Source organism: Aricia agestis, chromosome 15 (genome assembly GCF_905147365.1).
Source record: "Aricia agestis chromosome 15, ilAriAges1.1, whole genome shotgun sequence".
In the NCBI taxonomy this organism is placed as follows: Eukaryota; Metazoa; Arthropoda; class Insecta; order Lepidoptera; family Lycaenidae; genus Aricia; species Aricia agestis.
The window spans coordinates 10,663,033-10,680,407 of NC_056420.1; the positions used below are offsets into that span (position 1 = coordinate 10,663,033).

At 34.0% G+C, this 17,375-nt stretch overlaps 1 protein-coding gene across 1 annotated transcript; it reads right to left on the reverse strand.

Moving 5' to 3' along the window:
• Positions 1 to 1,583: 1,583 nt before the first annotated feature.
• LOC121734330 (zinc finger protein basonuclin-2-like) lies at positions 1,584 to 16,668 on the reverse strand. The gene is made up of 2 exons (XM_042124864.1): positions 16,592 to 16,668; positions 1,584 to 5,294 (listed from the first exon to the last, which is right to left on the reverse strand). Exons 1-2 carry the CDS (start codon positions 16,598 to 16,600, stop codon positions 2,208 to 2,210), a joined length of 3,096 nt encoding a protein of 1,031 aa, XP_041980798.1. The 5' UTR covers positions 16,601 to 16,668; the 3' UTR covers positions 1,584 to 2,207.
• Between the last annotated feature and the right edge of the window lie 707 nt (positions 16,669 to 17,375).

Genomic DNA, 17,375 nt, shown 5'->3' on the forward strand with positions numbered 1-17,375 from the left:
TAGGCCCTTAGAATTTTTAGGGCCTGCTTCACGACTTCCTGAATAGTACCGGATAGGAAGTGGTGAAACAGGCCCGTAATATAAAGTGTGGTAAAATCATTTGCGGGCATATAGAAATACAGACAGGCCCACTTTCGAACTTTATTACTATGGATAGTAGGAGTTGAAATTAAAATATTTGTATTACTGTATTTTGAACTTTATTTACGTATAGTAGTCGTTTGGCAAAGGAAGTATAACATGCTTTAATACTTTTTGGTTCTTACTTACAATACATACAAATTACAATAAGTATTATACAAACTTACACTACATTTAACTATTAAAATTTGAAAATAATTTACAGTGATACAATATTTGTAATATTTAGCACCAGAATAGCAAAAGATATTAAGTTACTGTACATTTTTATTTATTGTTTCTTTCATGAACTGTATGCACGATGCAAAATACAATAATATAAGTTACAAACATACTTATTCAACAACACAATCAGCATTAGCCTATGATGAGTATTAAATAGTAAAATAATTTGTACACCTACTTAGACCATGTATCATCATAGAAATTAATTCTGTAGTCTGTAGACCTAATTTTGTTGGGTTATATTATGATAAGACAAATTAAGACTACAGGCCCCTAGGTTAAGTATCTTTCGTTAAAAACGATGACGAAATTCGTTATCAAAATGTATGGGATTTGACATTAGTCTACGCAAGCGGAATGTCATTTAGCGATGACTTATGTCAAACCGCATAGAGTTTGATAACGAATTTCGACATCGTTTTTAACGAAAGGGACTTTGGCACAATAGACATAACGACCAGTAGTTCGACTGCAAAGAGACGGACAGGTTTCAATATCTGTCAAATTCGTCGGGTTTCACTAGGATTATGAACGGAATGTGCCTCGCGCTGGCTGATATAATTTATTTTTAAATATTTAAAATAAAGATTTCAAAATTGGATTCTGACAATTTTAATCGCATGTGCCAAAACACAAACAACAATGCGACCAAAGAGGAACACGTCCAGCGAATATGTCATAGTTTTAAATTCGTAGGTAACAAGTTAACAACCCTAGCGACGATTTTCGTCATAATACGTCAAATTCAAAAATTTCAACATCAGCTCTAAGTCGGCATACTCTATCATTCTGTCTACTCTGACTTTGGCTACGGTCTCAGTACTGTTGACTTCTCTGATGGTACCTACTAAGTATATAATATTATTATACAGTTTTCTTACAACCTGGTAAAAATTTCTGTAGGCCTGATTTAATGAGATCATATTAAGTCATTCTGTCGAGTCTACAGAGATTTTGAAAAGGTTGTACTGCTTTAATTCCGAAAAGATATTATTATGATACGTTTAATTTTGATGTAAATATAATTATTATTATTAAGTACAAATAATATGATACATTTTTACAATATTGCACAATTATTAAGGAATGCATCGAAATGAAAATACATAATTATTATCTAAATAGCTGCTATCCACTTAAAAATATAACACAGCATACACACATTGCTTTTTAAATTATAACTTAGTTTTTTTCTGTTTCTACATAATATCGGAATGTTTATCATAAAGGGGTTTGATAGTAACCGCGCTTTTTTCCAAAATGGCGGATTTATGTACTACGCTTGGTTTTGCACAGGATTGTACCCCTTGTAGGCTTGTGAACACTTCTCTCTCTTGTTTACAACTTCTATAATAATTGAAAAATATAAATTTACAATAATCTCGCTGAACAATTAAAATGAGCTGGTTAATTAACTAAGTTACCTTTAACAAGATTAATTTAAAGATAAGTTTCACGGTAAAATTAATAAAATTTTACGAGTGTTGCGCCTTAATTGAAAAGATATTTACAACGAGTAAATTATCATCTACGTAGCTAATATTTCACCTACAGAGAATACTAGGTACTGGCTTAACTATTATTTGGTTACTCTAATTAATCACAAATGCAATATTACACTCTTCAAGATGGATCTTTTGGAATTTCGTATCTGACTTTACAGCCGCACATACATTTTTATTACTTAAGGAGTTACTTAGTGAAGGTTCTAACATAAGTCCATACCTTTTCTGTCGCCCTTCATTTACTACTTAAGTAATCATTTAAATATGTCCCCGAGTGGCTATAACATTAGATTATGTATTGGAAGTCACTTATTAGCAAAATCTAAATCTATATTTTCAGGATTGCACTCTGTTCTGTATCTGATTGAGATGTGCCTCACTGTGGCTATTTCTGGTAGTCCTCGAGAAGAAAGCCGCGTTGCACCAACTCACTAGACACTTATGCAGTTGCTGGCTATGAACACTTTCACAATGTACTTTCAGGCTATTCAAGTCCTTGAAACACTCCCTACAACACCTGCAAGGGTAGTAGCCGTCTTTGTTTAAAGAAGGCACCTCTTCTTCTATGCAGTAGCTCAGTTTTTGCAAGGAAGGGGGAAAGTTTTGGCAGCCGAACGAGTTTAGGCTCGGCGGTAGGAAACTGAAAGGCAGAGGAGGGAAATTTGGAAGCATTCCAAACGGTGTCAATAAAAATGGATGCTGGGCGAATAGATCTCGATTATTGAGATAGGAATCGCGCAATTGCAACGAGTGATATGCGGCACTGAGATGGTTCTGATCTAAATAATTCTTAGGTTTGTCGACCTTTCTCGCTTGGTAGTATTTCTGAGAATCGATGTATGCGATCGCTCGTTCCTTCTCCTCTACTGATATGATTTCGATTTGTTCCTTCGCTTTACTTAAAAAGTTAGTATCGTTGACTTTGTGCTCTAGAAGTTTCTTATGTAAACTGGCATTGGAACTGTGTCTATCTCTGACGTGTCTGGAGGTGAATGCCGCAACGCAGCCGTCATAATTGCACTTGTACATAACTTTTAAGTGTAGATTTTGGTAGTGGGTCCTTAAAATAAAGATATTTTGAAAAAGCTTATCACAGACTCTACATTTAAGGGGATTATCGCTGTCTACGGGCACATCGGTGATAGTTACAAAGTACCCGTTGTCGAAATGTCCATGAATCTGATTGCAGTCTTCGGAAATATTGTCGTAGCTGGAAACTGACGAAGCGGGCGATCTGTCAGGGTAATCATGAGCCTCGTTTGAGGTATATGGTCTAGAATTATGCTCTGATTTTCTGTGGGAGAGAGGAAAATCTCCCCTAGATAAGCTTTCTAATCTTTTAAGTGAGTTTTCAGACGAATAAATGTCGTTGTTACGATTCAAATCATCGTTTGTTTTTGATGCATTAGGCTTATCTTCTGGTTCTTCTTTCACACTTAAATCTTGAACATTATAATCGACATCCTTTGGTTCTGTTTTAATCGGTGGTATTCCTTTCTGTACGTTATTGCTATTCGATTTTCTATCAGTTTCAACATTGTCAGCATCTGTGTCATGCTCTAATTTGACTCGTTTTAAGTCTATTCCATTTTCATTTTCAGCTTTATGATCTACGTCACTTTTGTTTACATCATCACAATGCGAAGAATAATTATTTTGTACACGAGTAGGGTTAAGATTTTTACGCTTCCTCTTCAACATTTCGGCACCAGTATTTTCATCTTTCTTCTTTTCTGAGCCTTCATTATTGTCACTATTATTTTGGTCGTCAGCTTCCGAATCATCTACCGAACCCATTGATTTATTTAACTGGGAATAGTAGTGATTGTCAATTAAATGATCGTTGTCATCATCATCTTCATCTCCGGCCACAACGACGATACCATCATCTTCATCCGATTCACCTTGGCCATCTTGATCTCTAATTTCAGCAGAACTAGACTCTCTTCTATATAATAATGTTTGGTCCATTGTAGAAGAGAAGTTCATGTCATTTTTAAAGTCTAGATTCATATTTGGTGGAAATTGCCTTATATTATTAGACGGATTCAATAGAGGATACGATCCAAAAGGATTCATTGGATTAATAACTGGAGGTATATTTAATCCAGAACCATGCGGTGAAATTAAAACTGGATGGGATTGTGCGCTTCTTCCATCATGGGGTGATATTTTTCTTCTTAAATGTGGTGAGTGTAGTTTTGGGTTTGGATTTGCGCTGTGCCTGTTTCTAGATCTTCTCGAACTAAACATCATGCTGCAACCTTCTACTGTACATTTGTGCATTTCTCGGAGGTGAACTGCCGAGAAGTGTATTTTTAATGCACCTTTATCACAGAAAGTTTTCAGACACACGTTACATTGTACTCTTTTCTTGCCTGTCGTAGGATTCACGAAATGAGTACCAAGGTTCAATGGCATCTGTGACGCACCCCATTGTCTCTTAGGGGGAATTAAGCTTTTCCCAATCATCAAATCACGCGTCTTCTGTGCTGCCTCTACATACGCATCTTTGCTTAAGTTAAGAACACTTTCTTCGTCAGATCTTAAACTGTTTCTCGTTTTACTTATTTCGTGGTTAGATTTGTTATCGACACTACTATCGGACCTCGAAGACATTTGTGGAAGAAGAGCTTGTAACGACGCAAGACCCATTGGATTTTGACTAAGAGCAGCTACCATAGCTGCTTGATGGCAGAGCGATGATGATATTGGTGGAACTCCCATGTTGTTTGGTAGAGGAAAATTTAAATATTGCTGTCTAAGTAAATCCGCCTTAGCTTTTTTCCTTGAGCTAGCTTCAAAGTCTCTTCTGTCGTCATGGTTTATTTCGTTGTTTTTAAATTTTCTAAAATCAAAAGGCTGCATATTTTGTAGTTGATTTAATGGAGATGAGTTAGGAGGAGTATTTGCGAGTATAGGACTAGACGAAGCTGATTTGTGATTTTCGTGAGATGGAGAAAATTCAGAGGATGACCGTCGAGGAGATTTGTCCTTAACATCATCGTTTCGTTCTCTCTTAGGAGATGACGAATTCGATTTCGCCTTCTCTGAATCGTTGCCGTGAGTTTCTTTTTCATTGATTTTGCCGTTTAAATCTCTATGTTTTGTTTCAAACATGTGTTGAAAATATTTCAACGACTCGTTATTGCCTGATCTTTCTATGAGTTTTCTGAATTCAGCTTCTAACTTCAACTGCTCTAAGGCTCTCGAGTCGTAGTGGGCGTCCATGAATTTTTCTGAATTGGTTTGATCGTAGTAATGGTTCACTCCAGGTGGGGACGGTAGGCCATTCTCCTTGTAGATCGGGAGGGATGTCTTATGAAGAGCTCTCGCTTCTTGGAAGTTCAGAATCTGCTGAAGGGCCATATTGTGTTCGGGCCCTCGACCACTCCATCTCTCGGCAGTACTGGATTGAGTTTCCTGTAACAAAAAAAGTTATAATTTAAAAAAGGTTATGTTTTTTTTTCATAAGTTTTATCCATCTTTGAAATATCGTTGAGAATGCTCAATATGTAGATTATTTATGTAGGGAATATCGTTGCCTCGCTTAAAAGATTTAAAACTGATTGACTGGAGATTACCGTGATCAGAAGTCATTTAATTTGATTGGCACTGGGCAATAGCAAAAACTAAACTGTATCATTAAGGTTTAAGACTAAATCGATAAAATTATACATGAGTTAATAACGAAACATATCTATATATAATTTAAAGACGGGTTCGAATGCTAACCATCGCCACACCTTGCGTTTCCAAACGCTAATATCAAATTAATTCTAAGAACGAAGAGCAATTGGGTAAAATTGTGTAAAATGACGGTTGGGGCCCGACTCGAGAAAGAACTCGAATAGAAAAGTGGCTCTGTCGCGTGTTTGGAACGATTTAATCCCAAAACCAAATTACTATTCATTTGAGTATTCGGGGCCGGTATTGACAATCGGCACAACCTAATCTAAGTTTAATTATACGACATAAACGTTGTAAATGGAAGGGTGTTCGTAGAAATACGTTTAACCTATGAGGTATGTAACAAAAAGTTAAAATATTATCTGGAATTTGAATGTATGTAGATAAGTTTCTTATTCTCCGTAGAAACATGGAAAAAATTTACAGATTTATTACAAGATTTTTTTTCTTTTTATTATATTTTTAATTTAAGAAGTATGATAGATATTCTCTATTTAAAATGATTATTTTTAATAATCTTAAAATAATTTTAAATCTACGACTAGTTATCTACCCTACTACATACGCAAAATGAAATATTAAACTGCGATACACACTTATGTGAAAAACAAATTCTCTGGAATTCATTTCCACACGATCTAAATCACGGTAGATAAACCTTTACGGATCGTTAAACGTCGTTTAAGCGGTGCCACCGGGCTGTGGTTTCGGGGACTCAAATAGTTTGTCACTCGATTATGGCGCGAGCGAGGCGTGTCATTATATTCTGGAAGATTATATTGTCGTTTGCCGTCGGGCCAATTACCCACAATTTACCCTAATCCCGGTACCGATTCCACAAAACGGATAAACACAGGGATAATAAAGTGTCGTTTAGCTAAAATATACGTTTGTATCCCGAAATTGGGCGGTTACAGACGTTTGGATAAAAGTTTAAAGTACGCTTATGATAGGTATTTTATTAGTTTTTTGCTGCTATTATAATGCATTTTTAAAAAGATAATGAGTGTTTTTGTGGTTTATACTTCAAAGGACTTTTAGTCGTTTGATGGTGTTTTGTGTAAAGGTTAAAATATTTTAGGAGAAAACGTACATACCAAATCTATTAATCTTTTGAATTCGGGTTTTGGTAAACTTTCTTTAGGTTTATGTAATTCTATTTAAATAAATAATTAAAATTATACCTACTATATAATTACATGTTAATCGCAAGTATTTATGATAATACATTTCAGTATATTTTTTTTAGTTCACTGACCGTTGGAGTACAAGTCTTAATTACAAAAGGATCAATTTTTAATAAATTGTTCTGCCTTTACCAAACCAAACTTAATCATACTGAAATGCACTCTATTCTACCGTAATAAGGCTGCTTTTACATTTCCAGCATAATGTCGTGACATGCCATATTGTTCTGAATATGATACATGGTCAGAACGGGTTTGAGTGATGCGCAGAATGCCATTTTGCGTAATGATCCTTTAGTGCGCGGAGTTTACGAGAAAATACAAAAATAAACATACTAGATGTGTGTGGAATGCGTAATTATTTCTGTCTGTAATAGTAAATGCGTAGTTAACTGTTTCGATGGAAAAGAGAAGAAACTTGACTGTTAAATCGTTGAATTCGAGAAGGAAATTGATATTAAAATGCGCCTAGGGATGATTTTCTTTGATAAAATGCTATGAAAGGAGTTGCAATTAAATTTTAGTAACAAGTACTATTTACAGCCAACAAACCAGATGGGGAGATGATCTAGCATTAACAGCTGGACGCCACTGGAGAAGAGTAGCACTAGACAGAACTGAGTGGAAAAGGCTGGAGGAGGCCTATGCCGAGAGCTACACTGACCTTCGAGACATCCTATAGCTTGAAGGCAGAATGAGGATATTTACAGTACCTACCTGGTAGGTTCCTTACTAATAAATACACTCTTTACGCATAATAGTATAATCTATAGCGTATAAGTCTATTATAGCAGTCTGTGTTTGTCATCTAACAATTTCAATGTGACAGGCAAAGACAAAGACGTTTTATATTTTTTCTGTATAAGTATAAATAGTAAGGTAATAATAATTATATGTACCTATAACCTAGCATTCCGATGGACTATTAGATGTAACAAGTTGTAGAAATAAGTATTAACAAGTGATTACCCGAGCTGTGTTATTAAATGTGCTTATCACGCCATTAACATCAAACATTTAAGCACACAATTATAATTATTGTACATTGCTAAGGTTTACGCAGTTCTAATCGGTACGTAGAATACAATAATTTTACTAAAGTAAATAATTATTATTTTATATTACTTTGATACATCGAAGTAAGCAAATTCAAAGCTACACTGCTTTATAGGTTAGAGTTTAGACAGACAAAATATAATACCTAATACAATAAGACAAATTGGTTGTCTAAAATAGAAAACACTACGTAAAATTTTTTTTCGTTGTTCAATTTTAAGGGTTATAATAACTTTTTCACATAAGTGACAAAATTATTTTAATCGAGGTTTGCGTAAACGTCGATTATAGTGCATGCGGTTGATGTGGGCCTTTTGGACAACACTAATTTTAGAGTAATTACTAACCGTACATTTTACACAATTTATCTTTAGGAAAAAATAGGTATATACGAAATATAGTACTTGTACTCCTCCTTTTTTTGAAAGTTGTTTCACAATTTATACGTTAATTATTGGCGAATACTAAGATTTCGAGCTAGCTAAGTTTCTCGAGCTATAGTGCCTTTGTTGTCTAAACACTGTGTCGACAGAGTATCAATATTTGTCGTTTGTTTAACAATACCATCATCTGGTGGTGGGCGGTGTGCCAGTTCGTTCCATTAACATACATACATACAAACAATCACGTTCATTAGAAGTGAAAATGAAATTGATATATCGATTCATCGTTATGCAATGGATTAGGTGGGCTACAGTGTTTTTGGTAATCTTAGTTAATGTTTTGTCGTTTGAAAAAGTTTAAAATTAAAATTTACTAGCCGACATCAAAACTTTCTTACAAAAATTCAGAATACGCGACTATAATAATATTATGAAGCTGTACTAGAAAAAATGAATGACAATTGACAAATGAAAAAAGGAAACATGAGAAAATAACAATATAGTGAGAAATATAAAAAATTGCAATTCAGTTCTGTATTTTTGTACTGGTTTGACATTTGTCAGTTTGACAGTTTTGACAATTCATTTGCTGAATTATTGAGAGGAATTGCTAAATGTGACCTTTTTAGCCCCGTAGTAAGCACACTTCTCAATTATTATTGCGCTTAAAATATATCAAATAAAACAAGTCTATACTAGATATAGTTAAATACCTTTTCTTCCCACGGGCGAAACACTTCTATCATAGTATCGTCTATATCCATATTCAATTGACACAACACCAATCACAACAAAACTAATCTTGTTTAACTTTACACGGACCGGACGTCATGACTTAACGCTTTTCCAGTGACAACTGATAATCTACTCAAGATTATCCACTCACAAGGGGTGTCAAGCGGGGGTGGAACAATAAAAAACAATAAGAACAATAGAACAACAAAAAACAATGCAACAATAAGCAAAAACAATTGCGCAAACGACAAAAGTGCATTGTCTTGAAATGCGAAAGTGTTTTGCAAAATTCGTTAATGCGTTATCCCTTTGAAGAGGAACAAAGTAATCCGACAAAGCCACCGACGAAAAAGGGATCTAAGCTAAAAAAGGCTCCTAGTTTCTAACTATCTAGTCTGCGACTGTATCTATTGATTTTCTATAAACTCTAGGCAATTTCCGATTAATCTCAAAATCGAAAAAGTATGCAGTTAACAGTCATTAAATTTAATATATCATTCAAAAAAGAATATATATTATTTTATAAATAATTATTTATAAATAATTGAAATATTATTTTCGTAAATAGCCATTTGAGACGAAAAAAACTACCATACAGAGAAAACTTTAAACAATCGTTCGGATCGATGAGAATTGACATTTTACTTACATTGACGTACAGGCTAACATAAAGAAAGGATCTAAAATCTAAATAAGTAAATAAATTAATGAAAAATTAATGTTTATTTATTACATTAACAACATTTTTGATCTTACATTACAAAACAATAATAAAAAAATAAAGAAACTAATTTGGTTTAAGTAATAATGATTTAAAATTAAACCATTTTAACTTAAACCAAATTAGACGCTTCAAAATTACTTTTAAGCGAAAATCCTTAACCTGTTGTCAACATTATAGAGACACGAACTTCGCCGTATAATTTAAACTCCATTTTGTATGATCACTTAAGTTTAACGTAATGATAGTGTGGCTTATCTTAATCTTAACGCACCTCGGTCTTAGTAATTGGATATGGGGTTCGATTATTGATCGGATTATTGTGACAAACCCGTGTTACCGGTCGATGCCTCTGGGTTATAAGGTTTTACAGGATATAGTCTACTGATGTGAAGGCAGAGGCATTATCTATATTTCTATACTAATAATATAAGATGAAAAGTATGTGTATTCGTTTGCATCGAATAGGCTAATCGATTTTGATTAAATGGGGCAAAAATATTAAATGAGGTAAAGAATGGTGAAAGAGTAAAGACATAATATTATTAAAGGCTAGTTTACTGCGGGAAAAGTACGGTATTTGTAGGACTTCATTCTGAACGAAAGTAAATTGCAGACTCAGAGCAAATAAAAATATTTTTTATTTGGTCTGAGATTGCAGATAATAAAAGAAAATTCTTTAATAAAGTAGACTTAAATATTTAAAGCTTAAGCAATAAGCATGTTAAAGTACCTAGTTGCAGTCGAATGAAATTAGGCAAAGGTTTTTCAGCATTATTGTGACAATTTTTCTTTTTAAAACGGAGAAATTGTGAATGCTTGACATGATAATATTTACAAGGAATCTTAACTACTGAACACTTAGGGGCTAGGTATTATATTTTTTATATAAAATATTTCGAGCGACATACTTTATACTCTGCCACAAAATATAGCAAACTGGAATATTTCGTTACAATTTTTCGGTTTTTACCCAGTTTTTACTTTTTATACGTTTTTGGCGTCTAAGCGGCGACGAAACGTCCTGGCTTAGGTAAATAATTGCACAATACTTTTCAATGGCTGCTCAAAGACAGATAAGACCTCACAATGGGTAAAAAAGTATTTGTGAATGGAAGATTTGCGAAAACAATGGCAAAAAGGGTGGCGACAGATTTGTCGGTTGTCTTTGTTGGTAACAATAAGATCAAAGCTAAAATCTTTTTATGGTGCAAAAAAGGTTTTCCCCAGCCATTTTTGGCGATGTAAATTTTTATCTAGGCAGGTAAGTTAGGTATCCCCGGGTAGGCCACGATGAACCAGGTGTTCCAGTGCATCGTCGCGGAGTAATGTGGAATGGTGTAACCACGAGTTGAGCCTGAAGAGGCAGACGTGGTGGGGCTGCGGTCGTCGTGTATCACACGTTTCCCGTTGTCCCACCTTCAGGAGCAGGAACATCGGTGGTCCTGCCCAGGCCCCGAGGATGCGTAAAAGCATTCCCCAAAGCAAAGTTAGGTACTTTAGATGCAGTAGGTAGGTACATAAAATTGTTTTATTAAAGTCTAAACAACGAATCAAGGCGTAAACTTAAATGTATTGCATTTTTTTTACCTAATTTTATGCCATGTAATGTTGTTTATAGTAAAATAACTATAATACATAATATAACTACCTAGTAATTGGTATTAAATATAAAAAAAAAACATTTGAAGTAGAAAATTCATTAATCGGATGAAACTTGAATATTATTTTGTACATTAATTTATAAGCCTACAAATAAAATCAACGAAAACAAAACACTAAACCAAATGTGAAACTTATTCAATAATCAATCATTAAAATATATCAACAGGTAATTTGTTACTCCAAAAACAACTCGTATTTCAAGTAAAACTAGTTCACCTATAAAATGTCAAATCGTCCAACTAAATCCCGCTAACATGACTTAAAATATTGTAATTGCGATGAAATTATTAGGTGTAAAGTTATTTTATGGTTAGGCCTAGAGCTAGCGGCTATCTGATCTGGCCTATGCCGACAGGCTGATGAAAGACTGGGAAACATCTTAGACATGTTATAGACATGATATTATTTATTACGGTCACATGGTAGAACTTAAATCCGTAAAAGTTAAAAGTCGACCAAGTTTTGTGGCATTGTTCTTCTTTATTGGAAAATATGTGATTTAAATTGGTAGAGTTATAGCTAATTACTTTTTAGGGTTCCGTACCCAAAGAATAAAAATAGGACCCTATGAATAAGACTTTGATGTCTGTCCGTCTGTCCATCTGTCTCTCTCCAGGCTGTAACTCACGAACGGTAATAGCTAGAGAGTTGAAATTTTCACAGATTATGTATTTCAGTTGCCGCTATAACAACTGAATTTGAGGGGGGGCACATAACAAACGTGATTATTCAAACTTTTTTTGTTCGGAATCAACGATGAAAACAGGTAGCCACTTGAAATGTTCACAATATACTCAGCTGGATTTATACTTTAATAATTATAATAAATTTTTAAACCCATATAATGGTACAGAACCCATACAAAAAAAATACAATTTTTTACTATTTTTGCTCTATAATGGTACGGAACCCTTTGTGCGCGAGTCCAACTCGCACTTGGCCGATTTTTTTATATAGATACAAATTACTTAATTGCAACAAAATAAATACAATATGATGTTCAAATTCTTGAAGCGGTGAGGACTGAGGTGTGAACTTTATAATGTAGTGCATGGTAATGACGGCAGTAAAAAATAGATGGCGTTACGTGTGCTTCATGGGTTTTAAATATTATTGTTAACAAAATACCTACATAATATTATCTAAGTATATCTTATATATAAAAATGGATTTCCAAATGTGTTAGTCGCGCTAAAACTCGAAAACGGCTGAACGGATTGGGCTGATTTTAGTCTTAAAATATTCGTAGAAGTCCAGGGATGGTTTTAAAGTGACACGAAGTTCACCGGGACAGCTAGTATTATATAACAATGGATTTTCAATTGTGTTAGTAACGCTAAAACTCGAAAACGGCTGAACGGATTGGGCTAATTTTAGTTTTAAAATATTCGTAGAAGTCCAGGGAAGGTTTTAAAGTGACACGAAGTTTACCGGGACAGCTAGTAATGCTATAATTATTGCAACCGGAAAGGTTTGCCGTTATAATCAGTAACTAGGTACCAGCGCAAAACTTACAATATGTACACACACACTCACACACACACACACACACACACTACAGCATACACACTATCAAAATCATTATACTTTAGGCCTCATCATTGTAAAAATACCATCATAAAAATACCAAAATACCGTTCAGTTAATATAAAGACTTTACGAAAGTTTTATTTCAATATGCCTTACAGACTAAAAGTAAAGACGTACTTAATACTTATATCACATGGCTGTACCGACTATAAAAATCATTATCCTTTAAACCTCGTCATAGTAAAAATACCAGGGGTTTCAGTTAATATAACGACGATTTATTTCAATATGCCTTACAGACTAAAAGTAAATACGGCGACGTAATAACAGTCATTATGTCTAAGTGTTCTGTACACTTTATATTGGAAACGCTCAGAGAATATCTGAGCAGTTTTTTTACAGCTTTCTGAATCAATTTCACTACAAATGTGTTTGAAATAATGAGATTGACCACCGTGAGATTATTAATAAGAATGATATTTTACAAGTTTATTAACGATTATAAACGAAAATTTTAATGAACATAAAATAATAATTTCTTACGTCTTTCCAGTCAAAAGTAAGTTTATCTGTTTAAACTGTATACTAACGAAAAATTGTTGCTAATGCTTTGTTTTTATTAACTGACTTCAAAAAAATGAGGTGATCAATTCGACGTGTATGTAGGTATGTAATATTTCCAGAACTGCTCAATTTTCGTATAATAGGTATGTTAGTCTATATCAGCGTCTGAACAAATGTACCAAATTTCAAAAGTGTATGTATGTAAGTATGTATGTTTTTATGTTGGTGTTCGCATATCTCTGGAACTACTGTTCTGATTTCAGTAAGTAATTCTTTTTTTGTTGTACTAGGTAAGTATTGCTCAACTTAGGGAATAGTTTCATCAAAATCGGTTCAGCAGTTTTGGAGATAGGTAGTTTTAATTCTCAATTACGTACAATTTTGAAGTCGGTTTTATCTTTTTAAAATACAGTTATTATTTGTATGTATCAATTTAGGCAAAGGCTAATTCTTTGTAGAGTTTTGTTCCACGCTCTTTTAATTAATGTAAGTGAAGCCTACGAGTATAAGAAGAGTTTTATAAGACCACTCTACGCCACTGATATGCTTCAAATATTTTATTATATATAGCCTAGAAACTAGGTTTTGTCAAAACAAATCTATCAGCTCCAGTATATAATAATAATATAATAATAATAATAATATCTATGGACGCTTCACACCACGTCAATCTGGCCCCGTGGTAAGTACCTGAAGGACTTCTGTTCCGGGTACCAGACAACGGAAATATATTTAATACTATTCATAATATATTTAAGATTTTTATTATATGATACACATATTTAATACACATCCATGACCCAGGAACTTCGAAAACTTTTTGTTCCGTCGGCGGGACTCGAACCCGCGACCCCCGGCTTGAGCTACCAACGCGCTCACCACTGAGCCACAGAGGTCGTCAATTCATGTCTCATGTCTCAACTATAATCCTAATTCCTAGCGTAACTAGCATGAAGTCAAAACTGTTTGGACTCCTATATCGAAAGATATAAATTTGGTTTTCGTTATAATAAACATGTTTTGAATGTTGAATATAATTTCATAGTTCAAGATATCCCCTAGCGCGGTCGGCGCAAGATCAAAGAATTGACCGGCTTCTTTCATACTATGTTTCAATGAATTTTGTTAAAATGCCAACAAATTAACTCAAACAACATAATTGTGCGGTTGCAATGCTCTCTTGTGCCAAAATTGCGGGCAGTTTTGTCTTTAGAGTAAGACTCCAGTCTCCATAGTCATCAAAAGATGTCTCTCAAACAAAAGTAAATTAGTTTGCACCCATAATATGACCCCTTCTTAATTCATGAGTTATAGATAGTGGGATAGGGATGGAGGCCAATGATGATGATGATAAATGTGCGGTCGATACGTGTCATTTAAATTAGCAGCATTATATGCATCATATTAAGCTTTGTTTACTTCTAGATCAAAATACAAAATACTTTTTAATAGTACGTGAAACAATCGTGAAGCAACAGATTTTTGGAGTGCAGACAATCATATTTGCATTTAGAATAACGCGTAGTATCATTACAACAAGACTGCATCAATACAAGATCAAAACTAAGTTAATGTTGTACTTAAATGAGAGATATGCTTCATAGCAACTCAAACTAAAAACTTACGGCCGCGCTCATATACATTTAATGAAGGCTATACTTAAATTTAATGAGGAGTTTGACAGATAATGTATGGCGTTATTGGCTTATGCCAAAATCTTTATTTAATTACAGTTAAGTAATTAATATTCTGACTGAGTGCGGCACTTACTGAATACTGTTATTCTGTGTAAAATGTAATATGATTAATAATTATTATCTATCATCTTTGTCATTTATATTTACCTTGTACCCTCATTATCTTATTTTAATCCAACAATCGAAAGAAACAGCGAAATAGTATTCTACACGACAAACTCACGTCCAACGACTGATTTGGAGTACAAACAAAGAAAGAGTTTATAAAAATCAAATGGGGAAGACTATTCTTCAGTTTAATATTGCCAAGCGAGGCTATATCAGAACTGTAAATGTTATATTCAAGTAAGAGCTTATCGGGAAACGTACATATGGCTAGGAAGAATTTTAAACTAAAACCTCCATGTTATTCAATGTAAAAATAGCCTATATCCCGGCGATGTAATATCTCTATCAACTACCCATCTTTCTTGTTTACGTACTGTTTAACATTACTCAGCTGTCTATCGGGTGGCAATTTTTCATCTCGACACATCGTATTTACACTTCCTATCATACTGCCATTAGTGGAAAATCTGAGATGACGGATTGACAGTTTACTATTTAGTTTTTTGTTTTATGTAAAGCGAGAAAGACTAATTGCTGATTCTATTTTAAAACCTTATCCAATATTTTTATTGTGGTATGAAAGTATAGTTTGCGATTTTTACTCACAAATATGTAATTAAATAACTAAGTGAATTTAATGAGAAAGCTATTATTACAATCAACAATGTACAGGATTTAATGGGATGTTACTAATATAACTTTACCTAAGGCTGAAGTTCATTGGTTTCTAATTGAATAATTTCAGAACCATATTATAAGTTTTAGTTTACTACTAATTCTAACTAATAACTATAAATATTAGTATTAGTTTGCAATTCAGAGTATAATTATAATATCTAATTTAATTAACCATTAAAACTTAAAGCAACGACCAAAACAGCTTTTCGTAGCGCGGTCCTACGCGAACTCTACATCAATTATTCTAATTAGATTTAAACTTTTACGTAAGTACTACATAATATAAAAGTAAGTAATAAATAATATTAATAAACTTTTAAATTATATTTGCAATATAATGTAGTTTAAAAACTGTGGAATAACGTCTATCGCATAAAAGCTTTGAACTATTTCGTTTTAAGAGCTTTCGATAATTTAAGAGCTTATTTTGAATCAGCTTATTTAATACGTTTAACTGTAAAGAACATTAAAAGTTTCTTGCAGCTTATTTGTAAAATAGTAAATACGAGCTTAACGTCTTAATTAAGTCGTAGAGTGTCATTATAAAATAATAAAATATGACAATAGTAAATTAAGTAGAGACAAAAAAAAATACTTACACAAAATATTTTTTAAACACATTAACTTGTAGTAACCTAAAATTACTTTTTCTGATTATTATAACATTTAGCACTTTTCAATAACCTAAAATTACTTTTTTTCTTACCTGAATCATGAATGCTGATTCATACACACACTGCACTGTACATTTCACTGTCCACAACACACACGTCTGCCTTTCGGTCTCCCTGGCCGGACACTGGCGGCAGAGCGGGACGCAAGATGCGGGCATGCACGAAGGATGCCAAAGGAGACTGGGCAGATGCGACAGGACTCCGGCGAAAAGAGACGACTACACTGCGTGACATTAAAAACTGTGTCTCTACTGTACGACACACACGACAACGCGTTTTAGACTCTATCACCGCGGAGTAAGATTGAAATTTATCACGCACGAGAGAGAAGATACGTCGTTTTGAACGCGCGAGCCAGATGTCCTCTAATGTGTCGCACAATTTAGAGCATTAGCCTTACAGGGATGGAAATAGAGGTGTTTTTCGCGCGGTGCACCGCTGCCGCTTGTGTCGTCTGTATCGAGAGGGTTTGTGTCGCATTGTGTCGCTTTAGTGCGGAGGTGTCTGGTGTGCGACAGGGACAGCCTCAGGGTGGGAGGAGGTGTCACCAGCTTTAGGGACAGATGAGCACGGGGAGTTGCAAGAGCGTTGCTAAAGAGTATTTTAATTAAAACATTTCGCGTTCTCTAAAATAGTATATAGTTGGAGCTTACTCTGTATCACATATAGACTCTATGTAATACATATGTTGGCCGGCTCTATATTTCAGTTACTGCATATATTTGCTACATTATATTAAGTATATTGATATGAAGTATTATGGTATTTGCTAGATACTAACTATCAGGATCTAGTGGCAATTGGATGACACAATCT